The sequence below is a fragment of the Ahaetulla prasina genome, chromosome 2, assembly GCF_028640845.1.
Source record: "Ahaetulla prasina isolate Xishuangbanna chromosome 2, ASM2864084v1, whole genome shotgun sequence".
Lineage (NCBI taxonomy): Eukaryota > Metazoa > Chordata > Lepidosauria > Squamata > Colubridae > Ahaetulla > Ahaetulla prasina.
In genome coordinates, this window is record NC_080540.1 from 227,263,765 (window position 1) to 227,284,648 (window position 20,884).

General features: G+C 37.3%; 1 protein-coding gene across 10 annotated transcripts in view; it reads right to left on the minus strand.

The window, feature by feature from the left end:
- The window catches only part of JAK2 (Janus kinase 2), an 85,240-nt gene that overhangs the window by 38,820 nt on the left and 25,536 nt on the right, over window positions 1-20,884 (minus strand). For 3 of the 10 annotated variants that reach the window (XM_058166300.1, XM_058166303.1, XM_058166304.1), the window contains 4 exons: window positions 17,800-18,050; window positions 6,267-6,390; window positions 394-511; window positions 3-148 (listed from right to left, as the gene is read on the minus strand). In XM_058166300.1, coding sequence (XP_058022283.1) covers window positions 3-148; window positions 394-511; window positions 6,267-6,390; window positions 17,800-18,019 — 608 coding nt within the window. In that variant the 5' untranslated portion in view covers window positions 18,020-18,050. Of the gene's footprint in view, window positions 1-2; window positions 149-393; window positions 512-6,266; window positions 6,391-16,201; window positions 16,304-17,799; window positions 18,051-19,220; window positions 19,366-20,884 lie in introns of those variants that run through there. The other 7 variants (XM_058166302.1, XM_058166301.1, XM_058166306.1 and 4 more) reach the window with 6 other exon arrangements.

Genomic DNA, 20,884 nt, shown 5'->3' on the forward strand with positions numbered 1-20,884 from the left:
ACCTTACAGAATTGTAAATGGCTAATGGAGTTTGGTCCTTTTCTTTGGCCATTCTCATCATATCAAGGACGGCCATTCCAAGACATTCTTCCTGTGTTTCATGAGTCACGGCCATTTTTACCCACCCATGGACAAAATCTTCTCGCCACTGAATCAAAAACAAGTGTGAGAACTCAGGATTAGTGTTTCACTGTGGGTTATTTTTACTGTAACTTGAAAAATCTTCCATAAGAATCAGTCCAAATCACACAATTCAGCAGTATTTTGATGCTACTCCCAATCTTGCTATACTGAAGGGTATAACCTTTGAAGTGTTTTTAGATAATCAATATAAGCATAATCAATCTAGGCGTAAATAGCTATAGACCTATCTAATAAGTTAACAATTTTTACCTGAGCAAATAGGTAAGACATGACAATATCATCAAGGACTGGACTCTCTGCACTTCGAGAAACGCCATACCGATATGCTCGTATATTGTTGCTACAATACCAGTGTGGGAAATAAAATCTGTATGGAAACAGTTTGTCACATATTAAAGTTTTTACTTTTTTACAGAATAAAGTTACTAAAATCTAAATGAGAGAAAATTACGGTTTTGAGTATGTATGTTATTCTGTCGGTCAATCAAAATGGTTTTAATTTCTAAAATTGTTACCTCTAAATTTTTGAAAATAAACGTGATAAATGTGGGTGCTACTCATGAGAACAATACTCATGAGAACAATATTCACACCACAATTTTAGCATTTTGTTTTTTACTAAACCAAGCAGTAATTTAATAGGTCAAATAGTTTTCAATTTGAAATAAGATAACTATTTTTGCTTAAATTGGTATTTAGCTAATAACTTTGTCAACTGACAAATAATTGTCAATCAAGCCACTAAGATAAGGACTGATAATTAATGGGGGAAAATCTGATTTAGAGTGAAGCCACTCTGGAAAGAATTTAAATTATTATACTAGATTATATATAATAGGCTGACGATGCAACCAACTATAATATAAATTATTATGCTAAATGTAATGAACTTTGAAAATCATACTATGATTTTTACTACTATGATCGGTGCAGTTGTTATTTTCTCAATATTTTCCTAAGCCCCATATTAAGAAAAAGCTTTGTATTCCTACTTAAACTTCTGGTATAGAAGAAAGTAAGAACATCTAAGAATATGGCTTGTGAGAAGAGAAGGCAGATATAACAGTAGTTCTCTAGAGAAAGCTATTAAGCATGTTTATCAATTCTAGATTCTGTAGGACTGGAGAATATTTCCTCACAACTGCTAACAGGTTACATTATGAAGCTGTGACCAAAAGGTAAATTGTTTTCCATATCAGCTATCTGATAAGGAACAAAATAATTTCACTTATGAATGAGACCAAAGACCAATCATGTGGGCACTATGATGTGAGAATGTCCAATAACTACTCTTCTAGTATGAGGCAACTACTTACATTACCTCAAAATTATTTTTTGGATCTGAATAATAATAAAGGCGGGCTACAAATAAATAAATATATCTGCAGAGTGACTCTTCAATCTGCACTTTGCTTGCTCAGAAGCTACAGTATAATAAGGTAAATCCTAACATACTAAAAGAAGTGCCATTTTTGACAATGCACAAGTGTCTCTTCACATACTGTATGTCATACTACTTCTATCACAGCCTGAATTACATTGTGGCACGATTCAATGTTCTAGGCTGTTTCTTAAAATATGGTCCTAGGACTCCTGGAGATCCTCCAGAATCCCCTCCGGGGTACTCAAAATTAGAATTATTTTGCAATCTATATTGAAAAATAATACAATATCAAAATCCCATTAAATAATCATGAAAAGTGGTACAGCAAATTTACAGTAAATATAATTTTAAAAACTAAAAGGGATGCTGAGGGAATTTTTTTAAAGAAACACTGTTATGGACTACCACATTGTTTTTTTTCTTTTTTCCTTTATTATCCCTTTGAAATGTTTTTGTTTCACTCAATGACATACATCAGGGGTGTCAAATTCGATTTCATTGAAGGTCACATCAGGGTTGTGTTTGACCTTGGGGAGGCAAGGTGGGCGTGGCCAGCTTGACGTCACTGGTGCCAGGGGTGCCTCAGCTGCATTTTCAGCCGCAACGGCCAACTGCAACCTCCCGAGCTCCATTTTCAATGGCAGAGGCATCATGGGCTGGTCCTTCGCTCTTTCCAGGTTGGCCCCATGGGCCAGATGTAAGCACCCCACAGGCTGGATGTGGTCCACGGGCCTTGAGTTTGACACCCCTGACATACCAAGCCCCACTGCTGCCTAATGTCCAATCTTAACAGGCAGTACCAAATATCCCAGACCTAATTTTGACATATATAGTTTCAAGTTTTGATTTGATATGAGGTGTTTTGGTCTCAGCTGGGGTGACAATTCACCCTTCCGAATTGCGGACCTAATCAGGATACAAGAAACTGAAACAGCCAAATGGACGTGACAGCTCAGTTGTTAAGACTGCCTATAGCCACAGGTAGCCCTCTCTTATCAGTGATAATTGTGATCAGCAACTCCATCGCCATGGGACACTGTTGTAAGGTACAATGTCATGTGTCAATGCCAACTTATGATGACATTTTCAGCTGTCTCAGTTGCTGTCATTTTAGGTAAATCCCACATGATTGAAGTATCTCATGATTATGTGATTGCCAATTGTGGGCTTCTGCCCACTTCCCCATTGACTTTGCTTGTCAGAAGTTGACAGTGAAGGTCACAAATCGCAATCACATCGCTACAAGATGGTTCAACATAATTGCAAGATGGTCACCAAGTGCATGAATCACAATCAAATGACCAAAGGGTGCATCTATGACGATCCATCTTACATACCCCTTGTCCAGTACTATAGCAACTTGAGAAATGGTTGCTGAATGAGTGAAGGTTAAATGAGGACTACTGTATACTATTGCCCAGGTGGGTTAGAGCCATGTAAAGGGTCAGAAATTATTATTAGCCCATAAGTCATTTATGCTGCAGGGTACATAAAGAAGGAATTTTACTCCTGAGTAAAAAGAATGATGAGGATCATAAAAGGCAACAAATAGCAATAGTAGTTAGACTTATGTACTGCTTCACAGTACTTTACAACTCTCTTTAAGCGGTTTATAGAGTTAGCATATTGCCCCCAATAATCTGGATCCTCATTTTACTGCCCCCGGAAGGATAGTCGAGGCCCAGTTGCACTCACTTCCATCATGATGAAGTGTTTTGAAAGGTTGGTAAAGGACTATATGGTCTCATGCCTTCCTCCTACATTTGACTCATTACAGTTTGCCTATTGGAAGAACCGCTCTATAGATGATGCACTTTCCTATGTGCTTCATCTTAGCTTGGCACACCTGGAGGAGGAGAATACTCATGTGCAAATGTTTATTGATTTCAGTTTGGGGTTCAACACAATTATTCTTCAGCATTTGGTGAACAAACTGGGCCTATTAGGTTTTAATACTCCTTTATGTAATTGGATATTGGATTTCCTTATTGATAGGCCCCAGTTTATGCTACTTGGAAGAAAAGTCTCCAACTCCATCTCCTTGAGTATATGTTCCCTATAGGGCTGTGTCTTGAGTCTGCTACTGTTCACCTTGATGACCCATAACTGCTGTGCCAAATCTGCTACAAATCATATTGTGAAGTATGCAGATGACATGGCAGTGGTGGGTCTTATTCGGGATGACAATGAAGATGCATATAGGGAAGAGGTGAAGGTTCTAGTGGATTTTTGCAATTAAAGTAACCTGGTTCTAAATGTTAATAAAACAAAGGAGATCACTGTAGATTTTAGAAAGAGCTGGCATGGTCATACTCCACTCAGTATCGAGGATGCAGCTATAGAGGTGGTCAACAGTATTAAGTATCTGGGGGTGCAGATAACTAACAATCTGGTCTCTCCACACATCATCCTTAGTGAAGCATGCAAACCAGCGTCTGCATTTCCTGCATCGGATGAAGAGAGCGCACCTTTCTCCTTCTATCCTGGCCACTTTTACAGAGGCACAATTGAGAGTGTTTTAACAAACTGCATCACTGTTTGGTTTGGTGGCAGCAGTGCCTCAAAGTCCATTCAGAGAGTGGTAAGGACAGCTGAGAAGATTATAGGAAGCTGGCTTCCTATCATTCAGGATATTGCTTATAAGCACTATGTGCTTAGAGCTCAAAGCACTGTTAGAGACCCCACACACCCACGTCATGGTCTGTTTCTGTTGCTGCCCTCTGAAAGGAGGTTTCAAAGTATTTCTAGCAGGACTTCCAGATTCTGTAACAACTTTGTTCCCTATGCCATCCATCTGGTAAACTCGCAAGATTTGTTTCTATCGCAATGTACAAGTATACATCTGAACTAGACTGTGTTGTTTCTCCGTGTCATATAATATATGTGGTAAATGCATGATTTTCTATTTATTTATATATTTATTTATCTTGTCATGTTTATGTAGTGTATATTAGAGGTGGAGACCCTTTGAGAGCTGTATGCAACGAAATTTCATTGTTTTTGAAAAAAAATTACTATTTTTTGACAAACATACATAAAAACATCTTCAGGACAAATACAAATGGTGCTTCGGTTGGTTGGTTACAATTTTTTTGTGCAATTTCACCATCTTTAGAACATATAATTTATCTAGTTTTACATTTTACCAATCTAATATGTATCCAAATGTTTTAATCAATTGATCATTTATTTAACTATAAGTGTTTCCTGCCTCATTTCATGTAAATTGTTCTAAATTATATTAATGATATTGCATCATTCATTTCATCATCTTGAATCAGTATGTCTTTCAACAGTTCTTACTTCATAGAAACCTTTACCAAACTTCATTTACATATTTTTTTATCTAACCATTGATAAAATAAATCCCGTATCTTATAATATTGTTTATCTTCCTGTTCTCTAATTTCAAATGTCAATTTACTCATTTCAGCATATTCCATTATTTTCTTAATAACTTCATCTTGCATTGGTATTTTCTCATTTTTCCAATTTTTAGCAAACACAATTCTAGCTGCTGTTACTACATTCACAATCAAATATCTCAATTCTCTATTGTAAGTTTCAGATATGATCCCCAGTAGAAAAACCTCTGGTTTAAAGTCTATGTGTTTTTTTATCATTTTTTCCAACCACGTATGGATTTTAGTCCGGTATCTTCGCGCTTCTACGCATGTCCACCACATAGGGTAATATGAGCCAGGTCTTTCATTTTAATGTATGTCGATTAGTGTACATTCAAAGTAGCAATAAAGTTATTCTAAGATAGACAGCTGAGTCAATCTTGAGCCACTCAGAATTGAACTCCTGGAGTGAGCAGTGAGTTAGCCTGCAGTACTGCATTCTAACCACTGTGCCACCATGGCAAATCCTCTATATCAGGGGTGTCAAACTGGCAGCCTGTGGGCCAGATGCATCAGACGCAGGCCACGCCCACCCTAGCTCTTTGAAGGGAAAAAACATCATGATACATCATGTGACAGCAACATGATGTGGTAAGTTTGACACCCATACTCTATATCCTTCAATTAAGGAAAAGGCATGCACCGGGCACTGATCCTGGCACTCTTAAACTATTTAAAGGTTCTGATTGAGTTCTCAGGATTTTACAGAATCTTTATCAGCCATGCTACCCTAAAATCTCTGAGTGGCTCTGTTGTTCAAGATTGTCAGTAAAGGGCTAAAAAAACCTAATGCTCTTTGTATGAAACACTCTTATTTATGAGGTTGAATTTGGAGCCAGAAATTTGTAAATCACCAGGACCAAAAATTTACTGTTCCAAATTGTCAGACATATGCTGGAGTCCATCTTCAGGGAATTTTTCTCTACTGAAATACATGTTTTGGGTTGTTCTATGAGTCGTGTTTATGTGGTGCCTTCCTATTGGCTGATTGGTGTGTTGATGGCTGGTGACTGTTGTTTCCTTGTGCAGCTAAGCCTCAGTTCCTAAGTATTTGATAAACTGGTGGTAATTCATCATTCCTATTAATTCTTATTTATGTCCCCATATTAGAAACTCAGATTAAAGAAACCATTAACTGACATCTGTGATTCTCTGATTAAAGTTCCTTCTTTATATATGACTGAGAAAAGTCCTTTAAGATGATACATAAGTAAAAACAAATTCTGACTCAAACCTTCTCTAGAAATATTAGCTTTGTTTTCAGGAACAAAACACTGCAAACTCACTCCAAACAGAGTCCCATTTACTTCCAATTAAACCACAATTAGCATTACCTTATTCGGTAGAGTACAGTGACAGTAGCTGATCCATCTATTTGGAAGGTGTAATTTGGGGGATACCAACATCGGTCAACCTCATTCATTAGTGCAAATATGTTGTGGTACACAGGCAGGATCCCTATAAGGCAAAAGAGATAGACAGACCTCACTTAACAATGGTAATTGGGATTGGAATTTCCATAGCTAAGCAATGTGGTTGTATGACTGCTCCACTTAGTGACAGAAACTTTGGCACTTCCAGTTGTCATCATTAAGCAAATCACTGTGGGTTAAGTGAGAATGCCACATGATCACCCATTTGTAACCTCCCACTTGTTTTCTCATTGATTTGGTAACAGGAAGCCATCAAAGAAGGTTACAAATGATGATCACATAACTATGGCGATGCTGTGATCAATGTAAGTACCAGTCATAAGTTTGAACAATCGCTGAACGAGAGGCAGTTGAATGAGCTCGGTCTGTAAAGTCTTTATCACATAGAACTTGGTATTAAAAGATGCTTAACTGGCGGCACCCACAAGGTTTCACTCTTCCTTTGGATTTTAAATCTCAAAAGATGATCAATTAATTTTTTTTAAAAAGCAAATATCTAGACAGACAGCATTATATCTCAGTAACTCTTTTCAGCAATTTTTAAATAATGTTATACCAATACAAGAGGTATAAACAAACATTATACAGAAAGGAATAGGACTGGGTGTCCCTTTAACAGCAGTCACTGTATAACCTCCCTTAACTACTGGCTTTGATTTCACAAGTTGGATATATATTCACATGCTAAAAATAGAGAAGATAAACTAAATGGAGACTGTTAATGGTGTCTCTCTGCAAAGAAAAGGCTCTTTGGCCCAGTAGATGCTCATCTGATCAGAATGAGAGTTGATTTCCAGGAATTTTATAGTTAACACATGCACATGCATGCACACAGGCACAATGCCATGCCAATCTGTCCCAGAAAACTGGAGAATCTTTGTAACACTGTGGGACAGTTCAATGTGAACAAGAAAATTACAAAACTCAGCTTCCTCCTTGAATTAGGAAATTTTAATATATGTAATTGGATAGCAAAAATCCCCGCCCCAAATTCTTCTCAAATCCTTGTCAACATTTTTCCTTATATAGAGAGTACACTGTTTGAATGGCTTTATTCCTTTAAACCCAATTGCTCAAATTATTATCAATGACCTACAAATACATTGGAAATTAAAAATCCATTTTAGAAAGAATATATGTATTTATAGTCATATTTGATTTTTTCTCCTTGGTTTTTTGTACCTGCAGAATGTTCCCCTCAAAAGCCTATTATTGTGAAAAATACAAAACAATGAACTATACTGGTCTAGTTGTCTTTATGAATTGAGAAAGAGAGGGTTGAAATATCAATCCTATAGACAGATCAACACATGTCAATCTGCCACCTCAAATTTGAAAATTCAAATAGCTATATTTTATTCTACTTCCAGCTACAAAGCTAGATTGTAATGCTAACATAATAACTATGAATAATAAAATTATCTGAGGAGGCCCTTGAATTCATCTGCAGATCCTTCCATCTGTTCTATGTGAAGGCCCTTGAATCAAGATGAAGTCAGTGATTCCTAGGGTTAAAAAACTGTTCCAGACATAACTATACTTTATGATGGAGATTATGTATCTGTTTGTATATTTTAATTGCAAGCTGCTTTGGAAACCAGTTCTAACTGGTTTAATAAATTATGGATATAATTAATTCATGACAAGTAAACCTTATTTATTAATGTACCTTCTCATTCCTTACAAAGGAGTCTAAGTAGCAATAAATTATGTCAAGATTATCAGAAGTACAGAAGCAGGTAATATAGAATAGAATAGAATAGAATAGAATAGAATAGAATAGAATAGAATAGAATAGAATAGAATAGAATAGAATTTTTTATTGGCCAAGTGTGGTTGGACACATAAGGAATTTGTCTTGGTGCATATGCTCTCAGCGTACATAAAAGAAAAGATATGTTCATCAAGGATCATAAAGTACAACACTTAATGATAGTCATAGGGTACAAATAAGCAATCAGAAAACAATATCAATATAAATCGTAAGGATACAAGTAACAAAGTTACAGTCATAAGTGGAAGAAGATGGGTGATGGGAACGATGAGAAGATTAATAGTAGTGCAGATTTAGTAATAGTTTGACAGTGTTGAGGGAATTATTTGTTTAGCAAAGTGATGGCGTTCGGGAATAAACTGTTCTTGTGTCTAGTTGTTCTGGTGTGCAGTGCTCTATAGCGTCGTTTTGAGGGTAGGAGTTGAAACAGTTTATGTCCAGGATGTGAGGGGTCCGTAGTGGTTGTGAGGGGTGAGAGCATTTCACCAACGCAGCCTTTGGCGGCTTCATCTTGGATCATTTAGAGGGTAATTGAAGCACTTGGAGGTTTATCTGTGTCTTCAGGGTCACCTGAGTACTACTCCTGATTCCTGTAGTCTGCAATTTTTTCTCTGGAAATCCATTCATACTCCCACACCATTCAAAGAGTGTTCATCCCAAATTTTATAGCGAAACTTCTCCAAAAGAAAAAACAAGAAAATCCAGCTGCCACCTTTGGGACAACCATGACCTGGATGACTGAAAATCTCTACATACTTTGTGCTAAATGTTCTGAGCTTGAAATATGCTGACTTCAAAGCAGCTATTTCCTTAGTGTTTTGAGCAAAAGTCAAAATATGTGTGTTCTGAGAGTTTTGTACACCCACAATACAGCTGCGTGTACCTTGTTTTGTTTCAGAATAAGTGGTTTGCTGCTTGTGGGAAACACAGACTACATATTGTTGCCAGCAGTTTTCAGAACAGTTTTGTGATGCTAAGCAAGTGCTTTAGTATCCCTATGTAAAATATATATTCAATATTTCTTTCTCTACTGAAGTAGGCATGAATCTTCAAGCTTAAGGGTATGCAAGACACTTGATTTGGATGTGTTGGGTTGACTTTTGGTTTTCTAGGTTGTCAACTCTCACAGCTGTGAACCCTTATTCAAGACAGGCATCTTCATCTCCTGACCCTCCCGACAGCCTCTGGATTTCTAACGAAAGAACAAGTTAATTAGGGGAGCAGTCAGTGCAACTTTCTACTCCACCTGTGCTGAGAGAAGACCCCCCACTTTCCCCCCAACATGACTAAGGCTGCTGCAAGAACACTTACCTTGAAAACTGGATGCCAATGGCTGTATTGTCAGTTGGTTTCCAAGGGCAACTCAAGATTCCCTTTGTTAAGCACTGACATGTTGTGGGACTAAGGAATTCCTGATATAAAGAGGTAGTCCTCGGACTACTGTGTACAATACACCTAAACATAGGCATGCAATACATTATAGATATTAGGTCCAAAACAAAAAGAAGCATAAATATCTTACCTCTGTCACACAACTAATGATAAGGATCAGTCATGAGATCTGTCCTATACATGTTTATGTAGTTTAGTCTTATGTTTCCAAGTGTGCATATCATATTTTGATCTCTACAATTATTTCAAAACTTAAACAGAGAACACCTCTCTATTTCTTCTTCTCAGTGCTTTTAAAATGCTTTTAAAGTGCCTTTATTCTTCTCTCTTAGCTGCTTTCTCTACTTCAGGCTAAATTTCTGCTGTTCTAGAAGCAAACTTCTAATCAGTTATGAGTCAGCAGAGACTATGTTCATATTTATAATTTTGAATTTATACTTTATAATAATTAAAACAATGCAATAATTTATCATCTTTAATGATGATTTAAATATCCAGGTACTGAATTCAAGAGATTACATATGTTGGACTTTTCACTTGAACAGAAATTATGCATTCTAATTGTTTTTCTAGACACAGGTTGTTAGTGTTTTGTTGTTCACCAAATGTTTTGTTCAATCATTATACATCAGCCCCTTCGTGTTACAATTTTAACATAAATGTAATTATTGCTCCCTATCTATTAAGAAGAGAATGCTAGTAGATCTTCAAGTAGAAATGCAGGAATTACCATGTTGGTTAAGAAGTGTTTGGCAATACAGAGGATTTTTAAAAATCATATAATAGATATTAAAAGAAAGACATGAAATGAAATACTATTTCCTGGACAAATAATGGCAAAAACTAGTCAACACCATATCAAAATATAAAGTCTGAAAAGGCACATGAGCTAAGGCAATGAATGTGAGATGTGAAAAGCTGCAGGACTGTGCTACCTGTGAACTTTAAATAATAGTATTTTCAAACCAATTAGTGCATTTTCACATCAATTTGCACACTTATATACAAAGGTTTAAGCAGGATATTTTGAGTTGCCTTGGAATATGTATACTTAAGCTTTCTCAGGGTATGTTTAAACAACTGAACTTTTATTAGCAATGTTTATGGATTTCAAATATGGAGGATAGCAGATATTACCAAGAAGATAACATTTAAACATACTCTTAATATAATCCAATTACGAATAGGTTCTTCTGAGAGGTATGCAAAGCCTTTGAGTTTTGGACTATTTTGGAAGCATTTCAAGCTCAAAATACTTCCATGATGATCTAAACAATCCATTTTCAATTTAGACTAATGGCTTCAAATTTGAAATGGAATTACTTTTAAATAAAATATGTTTTACATACTTGTATTTCTACAATACTGGTTATCAGTGATGTAGTCTAGCAGTACAACAAGTTTTTTTTTTAAACAGGAAAAAAAATTAACTGGGTTTATTTTAGCTTCTCAATTCTCGCATTCCGCTTTATAATTTTTTTATTTTATTTTATTTTATTTTATTTGCATTTATATCCTGCCCTTCTTCGAAGACTCAGGGCGGCTTACACTATGTCAAGCAATAGTCTTCATCCATTTGTATATTATATACAAAGTCAACTTATTGCCCCCAACAATCTGGGTCCTCATTTTACCTACCTTATAAAGGATGGAAGGCTGAGTCTACCTTGGGCCTGGTGGGACTTGAACTTGCAGTAATTGCAAGCAGCTGTGTTAATAACAGACTGCATTAGTCTGTTGAGCCACCAGAGGCTTTAAAATAATAATAATATAAAATGGGAGAAATTCAATATATTCTATTTCAGAAGTCTCCAACCCCGAGTCTGTGGATTGGCACCAATCCGCAGCATGCCAGAAACCAGGCCACGCAAACATGAGAAGCCCCATCTGCAGGATGCAGGCAGCACATGAAACCACGCCCCCTCTGGTCTGCGGAAAAACCTCTCTCCATGGAACCAGTCCCTGGGGCCTAAAAAGTTGGAGGCCACTGTTCTATATTATAAAGTGTTAACAAGATAACTGAATTATAATCCATTTAGGTGCGCATTTTGCTATAGATAGTTAATTTTGATACAGATAGTTAATTTGAAGCTAGAAGATTCCAGAATACCATAGTAAATTACAAACACTAAATAAAACCATCACAACACGATTTAACTAAAAAACGTCTTAAGGTTTTCTTTTCTGATCTTCACTTCTTCAATATGCAGATGATACCCAGTTATATATCTCAACACCCGATTGACCAAGTAATGCTGTCCAAATCTTGCCCGAGTGTCCTTAGGCTGTGGAGGATTAGATGGGGAAGAATGGGCTTTAACTCAACCCTGGCAACATTGGGTAGCTATGAGTAGCTGAACCTTTCTAGGGCCAATAACATGATACCTTTAGTTTCTTTGGGATTCATTCACAATTGGGAGTTTTCTTGGACTCACTGTTTCAGCCCAAGAAGAAGTAAGTGGAAGCTATTGCTAACAAGATTTCTGCAGAAATCCATCTTTATTTATTTATTTATTCAAATTTATATACCGCCCTATCTCCCGAAGGACTCAGGGCGGTGTACAGGCATTTAAAAGACATATAAATACAATATAAAACAATTAAAAAACTGATTCTAACAAGCCCGTAAATTTAGAATTAAAATATCAAATAAAACCCAATTTAAAACCAATAATTTAAAATCTAGCTCAGCCCTGCACAATTAAATAAATACGTTTTAAGCCCGCGGCGGAAGGTCCGGAGGTCCGAAAGCTGACGAAGTCCGGGGGGTAGTTCATTCCAGAGGGTGGGGCCCCACAGAAGGCCCTTCCCTGGGTGTCGCCAGACGACATTGCAGCGCCGGCGGCACCCTGAGAGACCCTCTCTGTGAGGCGCGGGTCGGTGAGAGATATTCGGTAGCAGTAGGCGGTCCCGTAAGTAGCCCGGCCCAATGCCATGGGCGCTTTAAAGGTGGTCACCAAAACCTTGAAGCGCACCGGAAAGCCACAGGTAGCCAGTGCAGCCTGCGCAGGATGGGTGTTATCACGGGAGCCACGAGGGCTCCATCTATCACCAGCGCAGCCGCATTCTGGACTAACTGTAGCCTCGGATGCCCTTCAAGGGGAGCCCCATGTAGAGAGCATTGCAGTAATCCAGGCGAGGCGTCACGAGTGCGTGGTGACCGTGCATAGGGCATCCCGGTCCAGAAAGGCGCAACTGGCGTACCAGGCGAACCTGGTAGAACGCTCTCCTGGAGCGGCCGTCAAATGGTCTTCTAGAGACAGCCGTTCATCCAGGAGGACGCCTAAGTTGCGGACCCTTTCCATCGGGGCCAATGACTCGCCACCGATGGTCAGCCGCGGATTTAGCTGACTGTATCGGGATGCCGGCATCCACAGCCACTCTGTCTTGGAGGGATTGGGGTTGAGCCTATTTCTCCCCATCCAGGCCCGTACGGCCCCCCGGCACCGGGGCAGCACTTGATAACCGTTGGGGTGGTCCGGTGTAGAAAAGTACAGCTGGGTGTCATCCGCATACAGCTGGTACTTCACACCGAAACCACTGATGATCTCACCCAGCGGCTTCATGTAGATGTTAAACAGAAGGGGCGAGAGGATCGACCCCTGCGGCACCCCACAAGTGAGGCGCCTCGGGGCCGACCTCTGCCCCCCCGTCAACACCGACTGCGACCGGTCGGAGAGATAGGAGGAGAACCACCGATAAACGGTGCCTCCCACTCCCAATCCCCCCAACCGGCGCAGCAGGATACCATGGTCGATGGTATCGAAAGCCGCTGAGAGGTCTAATAGGACCAGGGCAGAGGAGCAACCCCTGTCCCTGGCCCTCCAGAGATCTTGAGAAGCAGTTGTACCTTTCCCTTGACGGTGAGGCCTTTCAGACACTCACACTTTGATCACCTAACATATAAACTAATAACAAAGGAAAATATTTGTAGTTCAGGGTTGAAATGAGGAGTCATTGGTACTCTCTGAGCTTTGTTGCTTTCTTGAGAATGTTTAATTACCCAAACAAGGTAACAACATCAGTGCTAGTCTGATGATGTTAACTAGTTTGGATAATGAAATGTCTGCAAGAAAACAACCAAGCTCAGAGAGTGCCAAAGACCCTTCATATAAACTACTGCAATGCAGCCTAGTTGGAGTTGTCCTTGAAAATCACTTGGAAGCTGTAGAATGCAATAGCATGGGCAATTTTGGGTATATCTCATCAGGTCACTGTAATAGCTTCGCTCAATGAGCTGCAATTGTTACCAGTCAAGGGAAGGGCATAATTCAAGTACTAATTATGACCAATAAGCACTGCTTTGTGGCATAGGGCCTGGTTATCTAAAGGACCAGCCGTTCTCCATGACTTTTGCATGGGCTATACAATTGGCTAGAGATGGCATGCTCCAGGTCCCATCCATCTGATGGGATCTAGGAAACATACTTTCTCTGCCAAAGCTTCTGTCTTTTGATATATCATCCTCTCCTTGGGCTACATTGCCCCTCTCCCTTAGACAATCCATGGTCAAAACAGGTCTGAAACCTGGCTGTCTCTCCAATGTCCCACATGGCTGATTGTCTTTTAATGGTTGTTTCCTTCCAGATTTTTTTTTGGGGGGGGGGCATTTGTATTGTATTCTACTACTGTTTTTAATGTATGTTGCCTAGAGCTGGGTGGCCTTATAAATTATTTAATATATTGTATTAATGAATACTAATGAATGAATGAATTAATATTAAATAATTCTCAGCATGTCATTGTTTATTTTTATGGTTCATTCAATTCTTTTTAAATAAATCCATCATAACCCTGTGAAAACTAGTCTATAAGATGATATGAAGACCAATTCTAATGTGGCTGAGATAGCACAATTAAAAAACACACACCTTGTTCTTATGTGGTTATTTGGTAATTATTTCATATTGAGAAAATTTACCGTTTGAGTGAAACAGAACAGAATGCTTACTACTACTAATAAAAAGAAAACTACAAATATTTAATTTTTACTAATCATATAATTTTTTGAATGTTGCTCACTGAATATAATCTGTAGCTATGCAACCTGCCCCCATCAAAACCAAAAGAATAGGTCCATACATGAAGGTTCAATTAAACTGATTTATTGCTAAAATCTATGCACAGGAATCTTCTTAACTAATGGTTGGCACCTGTATAGACTTAGATAAGGGTCAATGGCACTCAAGGAAGGTTGGAGTTAGTTCTCTTATGGCTACATAGAGATTCTGGGCTGATCCCTCTTTTCACTCTGCCTTCAGGTTCTGCCATCTCTTCTCTTCCATGACTCTGCAGAAATTTTAATATGGAAACTAAGTATCAATTCAGACTCAGAAAAGCATTCTGGCACTATGATTATGTATCTGGGATGAAAACCAAGTCAGACAGAGGATTAAGATACGTCTGTGACCTTTAGCATTCTTGCCATCACACTGATCATAGCCAAATACTTTCACTTACTGCTTTCTGTAGCAACTGCCAAAGTTAGCAAAATCTTGTTTTTACAATGCAAACAATGCTATCTTGTTAAGGGTTTTTTTTGTTTTGTTTACTCAGTTACTTGCTGCCAAAATGTTTAAATCAGGGCCCCTCCTTTAAAACAAACAAGTGAAATTTGCAAATACAATTTGACTTGAAAAATTAGCTTTAGGCAAGCATTCAGAAGCATCTCCCTGCATACTTTACAATTTAAAATATGGAATGTGTGTATGTAATACGAATTCTGTCCTCTAGCTCTCCACTTAATCATCAGGAAGGTGATCACAAAAAGTTATCTACAATAAGACACCTGGATAAGTTGGGACTGTAAATGTATGAAGTTAAACATACTTAGAAACCACTCGTAGAATTTCTCAGAAAATATGCAAAATACACTGTACAGGAATATTGGAGACTGGCCTTGCCTGCACCCCCTATCTTTTCAATACTTTAATTCTTGTACATGAAAATCGGGCCTACTGTCATATCCCTATTGGTCTTTTTGTGCAAGTAAAACACACACATTGCAAGTCAAAAACAAGGATATTCTTCCAGTGTGAAGTCAATTTCTCCTGAGAGAAATTGATATTACATGCCAATAGGAGGCAGGGTCAAAGCAAAAAAACATCATATTCAATCACACGTTCAGCCATATCCCTGAAAGCATCCTACCATAATAGTAAGAGTCACCATTTATTAAACTAATATATACCACTGTATTGTATAGTATATAATATAACCGTGCTAAACCAATATACATCAAATCATATTATGGCTTATTGCAATGTATGAAAACAGTCAATGAGATATAAGACAGGAAGAGATTAATTCAGGTGCCATGCTATACCACATCTTGCAAAAAAACATACTTTACAGACCCATATTGCTTCAGAGATCCATATGTGCAAAATATTATTTGTTTGTTTTCTGAGGTTTTATTTATTTATTTATTTTTATTATTATTATTATTATTATTATTATTATTATTATTATTATTATTATTATTATTTGTTTGTCTATACAAATTCATTCCTGTCACTAGGGAAAGCAGCCAAATTATTAGTTTCAGATAATTTGAGGCATGGTCCAAATTGAACTGCAAGAGCTGTGGTAGCCCAATGGTAAGAATGAAGTACTAAAGGATACTTCTGCTGACTGTTGACTGACGCAGTTTGGGAATTTCGAGTCTCACCGGCTCAGGGTTGACTCAGTCTTGCATCCTTCCGAGGTTGATAAAATGAGGACCCAGATTGTTGGGGGCAATAGGCTGACTCTGTAAACCGCTTAGAGAGGGCTGTAAAGCAGTGTGAAGCAGTATATAAGTCTAAATGCTATTGCCAGTTTCAGAGTTACAATGGTGCAGTAATAAGACTTGCAAGCAGGTCCGCCATAAAGTTATTTCTTGTACATATCAATATGGGCATTTTAACTGTGGAATCTTTGTCAAATTAAAGTAATTAATGCCTCATATTAATTCTGCAAGAGGTGCTTCAGAAGACAGTAGTGTGAACTTATCATCTATCTGCCACTCCAATAGTCACTATCTGTCTCCAGGACGACAAAACTACAATGGAAATTCCATACAACAGTTGCATAATCTAAGCAGCACACATACAAGCATGCACACACACACACACACACACACACACACACCTCCAAACATTGGTTTAACAAATTGCAGACAAGCACTGAGTTCATGGTCTCATGTGTTCAAATTACTCATTGGATAACAAAGATGCCTGGCACTGTTCTCAAAAATGATTTTGGAAGTAACTGTTCAGATCATGTATCACAGCATGAGTTAAATTACTTTTTAATCTATTTGACATATGATACCGTAAACTAAAGGTAAGGATTTGTGCCATTACATACAACAGCAGTGAAGCTCTGACTAAGTAATATAAAGGCCTTACCCTCAATCCTTTAACAAGATTCACTTAACCTATTAAATTATAAAATGTAATCAATAAAAAGTTATGTAAGATGTATCTCTAAATTACAATTCAGAGATACATAAATGAGCTCCCATTTTCTTCTTTGGCATGATCAATATAACTAGCTATTTTATTTTAGCACTGTACATAAACTTTCATTAGTCTTATTTTTTATATTTTTAATTTATTTATTATGAAATTTATTTGCCTTCGATCTTGTATTTAATGACTGGGTGGCTTACAACATAAAACCATTAAAAACTTTAAAATCATTTTTTATAAAATAGCACAGCAGACAAAATCATTAACACAACATGGCAAAGGAGAGAGCAGAACACAGGGGGTGGGTGGGGTGGGATTTGGTTTTAATTAGTCTACCACGTCCAGTGTGAAGCTCCCCCATTGGGTCCTGAAACCATCTGGCAGTTCTTATCCATGGTTTACTGAAAGCACAGTTTCTGTAGCTGTCCTATAAAGAAGCTATATAGCACATTTGAACGTGATTTTGCAACTGCACTATGGATAAATTAGAAACTGAATTATTCTGCTGACTATGCCAGAGAAAGGGAGTGGGAAGGAATGGGAGTCTTTGGAGGTATTGTGTGGCATAGAAACTGAAGAGAAAGAAGGAGAGAGAGAAAGAAAGAAAACAAATGCAAAATTTGTCTGAACAAGATTAATACGATGAGCATACTGAAAGTGGGAGGGGTCCATTTCAGGAGTTGAACAGACCCATTCATTTGATCCAAAGAAATCACAAAACAAACCTCAAAGTACAAGGCTGTTTCTTATTAGATCCTAATGAAGGAAAACAATATATTATTTGTACATTTTTTTAAAAAAGTTATGCTCTTACCACAAGCCTTACAGCAGGCCACGCAAATTTCTTCTGCAACATACTCTCCAGCTGGAAACAGTAGATAGTCACCTTCTGTCTTTCCTGGGGAATTATAAAGGTAAATTCGAAACAGCTGTTCTGACGGTCGAGAAATGGTAGAATTTCCAACAATGCCGCCATTTTGATGAATAGTAGATGATACTGTTCCTTCCATATCTGTCACTGTAAGTAAGGCCATGATATCTTTACATTCTGTTCAGCATAACTTCCTGCAAGATTAAAATTAAAATCTGTAAACACTTTATCTATGTATCTAGAATATTTTGCATTGATTTAGATTTAGTTTATAGATTTAGTTTATTCAGAGCAGTCCAGCAGTCCAAAAATGAATGCATTCTCTCTCTCTTCCCGAAACTCTTAAGAATTTAACGTAAGATGATGATACAGTTTTATAGGATCACTGACTCTCAATTGACTTTCTAAGTAATCTGAAGCAAATAATGTTTCTTAAAGTATAGAACCAACTTCTCAAAAAGACTAAATCCAGCAAAATGTAAATATGTATGCTCTGATACTACATGGTAACTGAGAAAAGAGATCACTGAGAATTTCAAATGTCCAACCATATTTAACATTTCTTCAACACCAGAAATCATTTGCAGCACCAAAATCAAATCAAATCAAATCAAGGCCAGACAGGACTTTGAGGACAGAAATCTAGTTAGTTATGCTTGAGAGGAAGGGTGTTGGACTTTGCTGTCCCAGGACCTTGTAAATGACTGTCCTTATTGCTTCATCTCTTGCAGGAATATTAAGCAACTTTCCCAAAGGCATAAGCCGAAGAGAAAAATCTGGCATCCCATACACTCAACTGACACCTGAAATTGCCTTATATGAACATGTGTCCAGGGTTCTGTTTTTTAACGTTTCCCAGTACTAACATGTTTTATTCCATTCGGTTTTAATTCTTGTTTACTTTGCTTTGAGAGGCAGAAGGCTCACTTTTCAGAACTTAAACAAGTCACAATACCTTCTCCACATGTACTTGATGACATAATCCAAAGTTCATACAATAATAATTTGACTGCTTTTAAAGTGCCACAAGATATTTGCTGCAAGAGACCCCTTTAATAGAGTATTGTAAAATGCAGCTCTATTGTAGCCGCTGCAAAATACAGGCTCACAAAATGGTTATCAGGGAGTTTTTATATGACAGATAAGGAGTTGAAAGGCAGTGAGTCCACCCACATAGAACTGTTACATGAAAAACTTTTGTATCTGACCCTCTTATTAGCTTGAGTTATGTATACTGAATTATCTAATGTGTAATGATTCGGAAAAGAATAGGTAGGCTCCTGCAAAATATATGTATTTCTTAAAGATAAATACTTCATCACAGTCAAGTTAATTTGATATTAAGGAGAACTTTTGGATCTCACCTCTAACATGCAAAACATAGCAGTCCTGACTCAGATAGGATTTTGCATTATATTTTTAGCTTCAGAATGCCTTAGCCCAAATAAGCAAGGCTCTTTAATCTTGCACAAGTGTAGATTGATACTGATTTCTGTGACAGATGAAATTCTAGAGGAAAAAATGATATGTCAGACTGTCCAACTTTTCACCATAGACAGACCATGTTTATGTTTATATAGTTTCTAATTTTATTCTTAAGTAAGGTATTTAATAATACTTCATAAATGGCAAGTGGCCTCAATAATGGAAGCCAGCATTTGAAGTGCTATGGCTGGACACAATGGCAAAATATGTCAGGAAGACAATCCAGGAAAAAAATAAAGCTGGCAGACTATGAATCAAATTTAGAAATAGCGTCCTGTAGAGCAGCGCTTTTGAGAGTTTTGAGAGTTTGAGAGTTTGAGAGTTTTGAGAGTTTTAGACATTTGCATCTCTTTATATAACTGGACTCTGAAATGATCAAATGACGCTTGAGATAAAGATAGTATCAGAGTTATTAAATATACAGTAGTTGCAGGTTGAGAATGTAAAGAAAGTTAAATTACTGCCCAACTATAAGTAATTTGCCCTTTTACTTTAAACTGATAAAGGTATTATTTTATTTACAGTGTATTTTAAGTGAGATAAACTTTTAATGACCTAATTTTACTTATAGACATCAAAAACACAATTGGATGTTTTTCAAGAATCCTCAACAGAAAATCCTTCTTGCATAAGAATAAGGGGTGAGAGTTTCTAAGATTTAGGGACACAATCGTCATCTGATGATTTGAGGTTATTCTTGGAATGAAAATGTTTGGTGGGCTTTAATGGTGAGTGGTGTGTATCAGCCAAGCTATTTTCTGTCTCAACCTAATTTTGAAAAATAGATTGAAATGACTACAGTGAAATTTGGCAGTAATAGAAAGGTTGAACATTGAGAAAAGTAGAGGAATATATTGACCTCTTGAGGCCTTCTACTCTTATTCCTATACTCATTTTTGAAAGGAAAAAAAATGAAATGCTAAAATTCAGCAGCATGGTTTTAAAAGGCCGTAAGAAAGCCAGTTTGACGTAGTGTCAAAGCCCCAGGCTAGAAACAGGGAGATCCTAAGTTCTGCCTTAGACATGAAGCCAGCCGAGTGATCTCAAGCTAGATATTTTCTCTTAGTTTTAGGAAGAAGGCAATGGCAAGCCTATATACAACACACATAGTTTTTAGAAATCTGTTTTTCCAAAACATTCTATTCACAACTCAAAAAGGGATATTTCAGCATCAAGATATATTAACACAGTTATAAAGAGGTTTGGAAAACAGTGATCATATACTGTGTAATCATCAGTCTGTCAATCATGAACTCATCTGTTGTGAATTATGAACTATTCAACTGTTCAATAAATGCTTTAGCAGATGGTAACTATCCTGAAAACAAGTGCTTCAAGATCTTGGTTACGTAGCCATAAACTAAACAATGTGAGCAGCTTCATGAATACTCGCGGATCAAAAACAGGCAAACACTGTTCTCATTACAACAAAAAACAAAAACAAATTACTGTAAAAACAAATACCACTCTCAGAAACTAGAAAAGTTGGGAACTAATTCAATCCTTCCTTTTATGTATATAAAAAAGTAACATTTGGCATGAC